The sequence below is a fragment of the Juglans regia genome, chromosome 16, assembly GCF_001411555.2.
Source record: "Juglans regia cultivar Chandler chromosome 16, Walnut 2.0, whole genome shotgun sequence".
In the NCBI taxonomy this organism is placed as follows: domain Eukaryota; kingdom Viridiplantae; phylum Streptophyta; class Magnoliopsida; order Fagales; family Juglandaceae; genus Juglans; species Juglans regia.
Window position 1 is genome coordinate 6600154 of NC_049916.1, and position 8441 is coordinate 6608594.

Genomic DNA, 8441 nt, shown 5'->3' on the forward strand with positions numbered 1-8441 from the left:
CTACATCATTTCTTTTGTCCTAAACTATAAAGTCTGGTTAGATTATGGCTTCGTTTGGTTGTTTAAATCCTCTCAACTCATCTCAACTCATCATTACAATTTTTTTAAATTCCAACACAAAATATAATAAACAATTCAATTTTTTCAAATTTTAAAATAATAATAATATTAAAAAATAATATTCTAACAATATTTTATCATCTCATCTCAACTCAACTCAACTCAACTCACTTTAACATCCAAACACAATCATCTTTCTTTTTGAAGGGGATCTTATTTATGAGTAACAGTTTCACTAGAATTCTTCAAAAGCTTTATAAATTAAGTTGAGAATTCACCTTGTAATCACATCATCAATGCAATAGTTTGGCTTTCCTTTTCATTCTTAGTCTCAATTTTTGACACCTCAATTGTGAAGTCTATGTTGTAAAACTTGTGATTTTCTGAGGGTTTGGGAAATGGAGAGTAAAGGCAGGCGGAGAGTTGAGGAAATAAAAAGAATACGACGTCGTATTAAGTCTCATCACTCTGGCCGTTTAAACGTGGTTATTAAAACGGGAAGTTTTAATAGCCACGGAAGACGGCTATTTCTAGAAGGAGAAAGCGAGTAGAGAGAGAGAGAGAGAGAGAGATGTACTTGAAGAAGGCCCTTTGGGCGGAGGAAGTAGCTTCGAAGGTGTCGCCGGAATCGGAGCCGCAGCAGGATTCTGCGGCTATGGTAGTCCAGGAACTGGTTGATTCGCTGAACCGGCAGCGGCTGTACCGGGAGATCACGCTGGCCCTGAAAACCGGGCTCCGTGACGCCCGAGCAGAGTTCTCGTTCCTCCGCATTCGCGGCCTCCGAAGCCTCCTCAATTTCCTCCGATCCGTTGCAGAGTCAGACTCCACGATCCAGCTCTTCTGCCTTACTCAGTCCGTCCCCGAGCTCCGAGGTTCCTTTTGTTTCCTAAATGATAATCTCATCTTAGAGAGCTCTGCTTCTGAATTTGAAGTTTCTCGTTCTAATTCTAAAACGAAGACGTCTCATGCATTCATCAACTAAACGCCAATAAAAAATTAGTAACAACTCTAAATTTGGATTACATTGCCTTAACAAATTAGACTAGATTAGATTGCCGAAATGCAATTGTGATTCTTGTTTGTGGCTGGATGACTGTTGTAAGTTCGAACTCGAATTGATATTATTGGTTTACGGTGTAATAGTGGTTCCGGCTTTGTTCCAACATTCACTAAAAGAGCCACAAGACGTGAGAGTAGCAAATTTGGATCATTTATTTGGCGTAGAGCCTTTGAAGATAACTAGTCCTTCAACTGATGCCGAAGTGGCACTCGCGCTGCGGGTCTTGGAAGGTTGTTGCTTGCTCCATAGAGAGAGCACAGCTTTGGCCCATCACCATAAGGCAATTCAGGTATCCTCCGCTATTTATGTGGCTTAGCTTGTCATTGTGTTATTATTAGTCGTGTTAAGAGTCAGAAATGATAGGAAGATTGTTATATTGAAAATGATAAATCCATGTAAATGTCTTTGAAATAATAAATATAGGAGCACTAAAAGGCCATTGCTCTGATCTCTGATCATAACCCAAATTAATGGTGCCCTGCTTCCAGTTCTGACCAGGGCAAACTTCTTGTACTTCCTTGAATCACAGATTCCACGTTATGTGGCTTTTGATATAAAGCTTGTTGCATTTTCATCCTTCTACTTAAGGAGGACCAGGCATACGACAGGCAATCCTACTTGTCCAAAGATAGGAACTTAAATTGAGAACAGGACTCACAATTAAATGAATGAAGAAAGTGAATCACAGATTAAATTTGCATCTTTTGGGTGACCCATTTGGCACTTTATTTATCATCTAATCAGCTGTCTAAACTTTATCCATGGTCATTGACCCAAAGAAGAAAGCTAAATGGTAGATGCCTTGTGTGATTTTCATTGGACATGGTTACTATCACAGAGGGGTTCATAGTTCAGATTTTTTATCTCTATATTTTTCAAACTGATTGTCTTGTTGAAATCTTACGTTCTTCCTGTCCATTTTGTTGATCTGGTTAAAAATAATGTTACCACCTGTCTTATGAAATTCTATATTATGGCATTTTAAGTTATGTTCTTGGCTGTTCAAGTGTGCCAATGTTCGTGGGAATCAACTTTGAGTCCTAAATACCAGACTTAGAACTGGTTTTCTATTATGCAGGTTTTAATTAACATATTATCAACTCGTGGAGTACTTGAACAAGGTGCATGCTTAGATGCGTTAATCTCAATAATGCTGGATTCAACTGCCAATCAAATGGTATTTTTATTCTTATAGCTAGTCGTAATTTATGGATCAAGCTTTGGGTACCACTATTGAAGATCTCACCATGACTTCTGATTGTCTATGTCAAAATTTAGTGGCCATAATTTATTTTGTAGCTGGTTTCTGATTAAAGTTAATTGTACCTTTTTTAGATTTTCTTTTTAGTTAATTGAAGTGCAGTCAGTATTTTGTTGTTTCTATCAATTTTGGTTAGGCCGTGATACTGGTTTGAGTAGGCTTAAAAGAGGAAATGAGATTTTGGAATATGACTGATAAGATTTAGCCAATCAAGTTCACCTTACTAGTCTGAGAGCAGAGATGTTTCATTCTTAATTCCCTGCATAAATTTTGGCATAAATTGTTTGGACCTTGTAGTCAAAGAATCATCCCAGCATTTTAAAGTGAACTTTGAGTGGTATAGTTTTTTATATATTCATTAACGTGTGTGTACTTTGGTTTCTTTCTATTTACAAGGATTTTGAGGCATGTAATGGCATCGAGGAAGTTGCAGAGCTCATAAGAGACAAACAATTGGATGAAAATCTCAGGTATTTTCCTTTTCCTCGCTTCAATGCTTACAAGTCTTTTATGTAAGGTGATGCAGTTCCTCTCTGATGGCAATACCAAATCACCTTTTTCTTCCATTATGACCAATACTCTGTGCTCTAGATTTGGTGTTGACACATACGGTAATAACTTCACAGATGGCCAGCTGGTTTAGATTCTGTGGAAAAGAGTTGGACATGAAGAATAGTTTTCTTGGCTTAATTACTCTCAACTTTGAAGCCTTTTCTACTGCATTCCTCCACATTTTCTAACAAACACATTAGATAGATTATCGCTTTATTATATAATAAGTTCTGTCTTTGTTCCCCCATCTCTCTCGTCACGAGCTCCACTCCCTATTCCTTCTCCTCTCTAGTGGTTGGGTCAATGTGTGTTCGTTATTCATCCAACCCAGCAAATTGGACCATTTTAATCTTTGGAACTGATTTTTTTGTTCTTTCCAAATGATTGTATTCTTATTGAGTTAAACTTGTGTGATACCCCATTCTAATAAGTGATAACGTAGGTGGTGTATGGAATCCCACATTGCTTGGGAAGGAGAATTTGTTGCTCTTTATAATATTCCAATAGGGCTCCAATTGTATTATTAACTAGTCTTTTTGGAGTATAGGTCATGTGGATTGGGCCTTCCATTGGAGCGCTACAAATATAATCAGAGTCTATTCCAACCAGAAATGTGAGACTTGAGGACGCCGAAAATATGGGGGGGGGGGGGGAGAGGGGAGAGATTGTGATACCCCATTATGATATGTGATAAGGGTATGTGATATATGAGATCACACATTTGGGAAGGAAAAGTTCTTGCCTTTTATAATATTTCAATAGAGTTCCAATTATATCATTGACTAGTCCTTTTAGAGTATAGGCTATATGGCTTGGGCTTTCTATTGAGGCGTTACAACTTGGCATCTTATAAGTGAGTTGAGACGAGACAAATGTAGTGAGCTGAGAGTATAAATTTTTTAACAGTATAGCAGTCAGGGAGATCTAAAACTGGGGAAAATGGAATATTTACCTAAAGCAAGTTTCCTTTGAATTGTACTCGAGTAACTTTTGAAGTCTTTCAAAAAAAATATTTACAGCACCTCTTTAAATGGTAGTCACATGATCGCAGGCTGGTGGTATTTCCTGCTTTCTTTTTCTAGACAACCCTTTTTGTTGTGGGACTAATCAGTTTTAACTGGAGCATTTGATGACTCACCTTAACTTGTGATTGATCTAAAAGATAAATTCTCGTCTTCTTTCCTTGTGTCCTACGTCTCATACCCTAGTTTATTTGATTAGATAAGCTTTTTGGAACCCACTGTGGTCATTAAGACTTGCAAATGTACCTTTGACATGTAGATAGGAGATGGTTTATTGGTCCGTAATTTTCCATAATCTCACTCTTGTTCAACCCTTTTTGGCGGGATATTTAATTTATCACTAGTCCAATACATGGTAAGAATGACTATCTTTTTCCTGTGATTAGGTTGAAATGTGGTGAGTTCCTGTTGCTACTCATAGGGCATGTAAATGGTAGGGAAAAGCCTCCCTTGGCAGCCATACACGAAGACATAAGCCGACTTCTAGGAGAGAAATCTGCCTCCTTGATATGGGCAGCCAGCCAATTTGGCTCCACACTGGATCCCAAGGAAAGACTGACTGCTTTACACATCCAAGCTGGAAGGGTGCTTGAGTCACTCGATCTGTACTAAGTCTTGACATCACTATGCCTGTACTGAATTTAACATAGGAATGTTAATGCTTTCAACCATCCTGGCGCTACCAGTGGTATTTGCCATTATTATGTTGAAGATACAGATGGAAAAAGCACATTTTTTTATTTTTTAAATTTCCTCCGTCTGTATCATGTTTGACTGACTATTGGGTGAAAAGGCTAGTAATCAAGGAAGAATGTTTCAGAAGCTACCTTTTGGAACTTTATCCTTATATTCTGTAGGATACAGCATGGAACATTTTTTTTTTCCTTTGTTTCAAATTCAAGTTTTTGTTGCACTAAAGAGAAGTTGAGAACCCTCTTTTCATCTGAATGGTCAAATTATCTAAAATAGAATAAATTTCTTCAGCTCGGTTGTGAGTTTTATCACTTGCAAGAAACACATGAATCTCATCTCTATCCTCAATCCAACTGCATCCCGGGCTCTTTTGCATTCCTCTACTGTTCATCATTTGTCTTGTTTTAGCTAGATCATCCCATCTCCCGCCATAAGCGTACAAGTTTGCTAATAGAACATAGTTTGCAGTGTTATGCGGTTCCAACTCTATGAGCCGCTCTGCTGCCATTTCTCCTAATGCAACATTACCACAAACAACACATCCTCCAAGCAAAGCACTCCACATCACCAAATCAGGCTCCATGGGAATTTTCTTGATAAGTTCATAAGCTTCATTAAGCTGACCTGCTCGACTTAAGAGATCAACCATACAAGTATAGTGTTTTAATGTGGGTTTCACTTTGTAATATCCCATCATATCAAAGATTTCATGACCTGTTTCGACCGATCCGGCATGGACACATGAAGAAAGAACTGACAGAAAAGTTACCTGGTCTGGTCTAAAACCCTCTTTCAACATTTTCCGGAATAATGCAATTCCCTCATCCCCATGTCCATGCATGGCATATGCTGTAAGCATGGCATTGTGAGAAACCAAATTAGGATTCTCAATCCTGTTATAAGCCTGCAAAGCGTGTTTTATACTTCCACATTTTGCATACATGTCCAAAAGTGCCGCTCCAATGTGAATATCTGATTCATAACCAAATCTGATCGAATGTGCATGAACCTGCTTGCCTCGCTCAATTGTGGCCAACCTTGAGCATGCCGTTAAAATCATTCCAACGCTGTATATATCAGGCCTCAAATGTGAAGTCTGCATTTCTGCGAACAATTTCATGGCTAAATCATAATGGCCATTTTCCATATAACCGGCGATCATACCATTCCATGTATATACATTCAGCTCAAAACCATCTGCTTTCATCTTAGGAATAAGATCTGGAATATGTTCTTTCTTATTGCAGTATGCATAGCCAGAGATTAGAGCGTTCCAAGTTGGTGTATCCCTTTCATTTACTTCATCAAAAGCCATTTGAGCTGCTTCTAAGTGTTGGCATTTACAGTACATTTCCACTAGAGCTCCACCCACAAAGGTGTTAGATTGCAGACCTCTGACAGTGGCATGAGAATGTATTTCCTTCCCTAGTCTCAAATTTGCCATATCGGCACAAGCACTAAGAGCGCTTCCTAGAGTAAACGAATCAGGTTCAAACCCTTCCATCAGTACATCTCGAAACAAGCTCAAAGCTTCATCAAACATGAAGCTATCTGCATATCCTGATATCATGGAGTTCCATGAAATTATATCCTTCTTGATGCCAGCTAGCTCCATCCGATCAAACAGTTCCTTGGCCTTGGAGATTTCACCATTCTCGTAATATCCGACGATCATTGTATTATATATGACACAATTTTTAATGGAATTCTTTGAAAATATGTTGGAAGCACTCCCCATATCAGCACATCTCCTGTACATGTCAACTAATCCATTCACAGTGAAAGGGTTAGACATAAGCCCATGTCTAGTTATATAGCCATGGAGTTCTTTTCCAAGGCTTAGCTTTTGTAGTCTCGCACAAGCTGGAAGAACACTTGCTAGGGTTCGCGCATTTGGTTGAAATCCTGCAGCCTGCATCCTGTAAAGCAGCTCAATGGCTTGCTCATCATAACCATTCTGCGAAAACCCTCCAATAACTGCACTCCAAGTAACAAGATTCGGCATTAAATTATCCAAAGACATTCTTTCCAGAAACTCCAATGCCTCGTAGACCAAACCGTTGGCAGCACAAGCTGTGACCAAAGAATTCCATGAAACGCGGTCCTTCTTGGGCATCGTTGTTAAAACCTTCTTGGCATCATCTAAACTATCACATTTGCCATACATATCTATCAGAGCATTACCCACATAAATATTTGAAGCAAATTGATTCTTAACCGCAATCGCATGTAACTGTCTTCCTAGTTCTACCATGCCAAGACCACTGCAAATCTTATAGACCACCGGAAACACGAAAAACTCTAAAGCAACGTCCGCGAATTGTAGTTCTCGAAAGAGCAAAAGAGCTTCCTCAAAGAACCCATTATCCACATGGACACTAAGAATGGCAGTCCAAGAATACATATTTCTAAGCGGCATTGTTTCGAACAACCAATTCGCGTGTTCCAAACAACCACATCTCCCATACATCTGGAGCAACTTGGTTTCCACAAACTCGTGCCCATGAAACCCAGATTTGACTGCGTGGGCATGTATCTGTTTCCCTAAAATTGGGCATTTACAATATTCAAGAAGCGAGGCATATGCGTTCGAATCCACCGGCTTATCAAGGGTGGGGAGGCGAGTATGCTTGGTAGGGAGAGTAACGTGCTTGTGTCGGTGGGAAGCTTCAGGTGTCTGAAAAGAAAGGGTAGACGCTTTGATAGGACTGTTCGAATCAAGCAGTGGTGGCGATGGTGGCAGTGGGCGAGCGACGGGTTCCAAAAAGTGAGAAGGCATTTTCTTTTGGGAATCGCTTGAGAATCGTGTGAAGTGACAAACGAGGGGGGGAAAGAGATTGGGATGTGGCTTTGCTTCCTGCCACCGCCATAATTCATAAACGTGTTGGTTTCCAAACGCCAAAAAATGCATTAAACATTTTACCATTATTTTAATAAGATATTCTTATTCTTAATTTAAACTCATTAAAACCAAACAAAAATTAAAAAAAATATTATTTTATTAAAGAGCCGTTTAACTTTTTCTTTTAAAAAAAATAATTGTGTAAAAGTTGTAAAATAATCATCTATATATTTTAATTATTTTATTATTTCCAAAGCTCAAGATGTTACGACTCAATATTAACTACAACAAAAATCTGTTTTTGCGAAGATTTGGACACAAAAAAGTAATTCATTATTGTTTCCTTGTTTCACTTCTCGAGAGTAAAAAAGTCACCATAAAAATGATATTTTGTGGTGAAAATATGTTGTCGCAAAGAATATTAATTGCTGGAAAAGAACTTTACATGTTTTGAGTCTTTTACGGCGACACAAAAAATGTTGCTAAAAATAACTTTCAGCCCATATCGACCGAGAAATCCCAACTCCTTCCCCCCGCCTTACTTCCCCATCTATCTTAATACTCTCTCTCTTCTCGGTAAAGTTTTTACTGCTATCCTCGCACTATCTACTTGCTGCCTCGCCATCGCCTCGTTGCTTAACCGGCGACTCTCTCTCTCTCTCTCTCTCTCTCTCTCTCTCTCTCTCTCTTCGTGATTAGGTGCCCTACCATTAAGATTGTTCATCCGGGCAATATTTTTTTTTTGGCCCGGTCCGGAACCCGGATACCCAATTTTCAGTTCTGAGTTTCGGCCCGAATTTGATCCGGGCTGAAATCTGGATTATAAAACCTGGACCTATACGGTCCGGATACGGGTGACTTATAGCGGGTTCTAGATTTCCAATCTGGTACCCACATTTATACCTAAAAACAAAAGGCCCCTTCGTCGAGTACCAGTTCATCTCTTTGAGT

At 39.0% G+C, this 8441-nt stretch overlaps 2 protein-coding genes across 2 annotated transcripts; one reads left to right on the forward strand and one right to left on the reverse strand.

Moving 5' to 3' along the window:
• Nucleotides 1-572: 572 nt before the first annotated feature.
• Nucleotides 573-4802, forward strand: LOC109007561. Its single transcript, XM_018987276.2, has 5 exons — nt 573-932; nt 1204-1409; nt 2199-2297; nt 2778-2851; nt 4342-4802. The coding sequence occupies exons 1-5, from the start codon at nt 632-634 to the stop codon at nt 4565-4567; spliced, it is 906 nt and encodes a 301-aa protein (XP_018842821.1). The 5' UTR covers nt 573-631; the 3' UTR covers nt 4568-4802.
• A 43-nt stretch (nt 4803-4845) lies between these two features.
• Nucleotides 4846-7485, reverse strand: LOC109007560 (pentatricopeptide repeat-containing protein At2g13600-like). Its single transcript, XM_018987274.2, has one exon. It carries the CDS (start codon nt 7425-7427, stop codon nt 4869-4871), a length of 2559 nt encoding a protein of 852 aa, XP_018842819.1. The 5' UTR covers nt 7428-7485; the 3' UTR covers nt 4846-4868.
• Nucleotides 7486-8441: the final 956 nt, after the last annotated feature.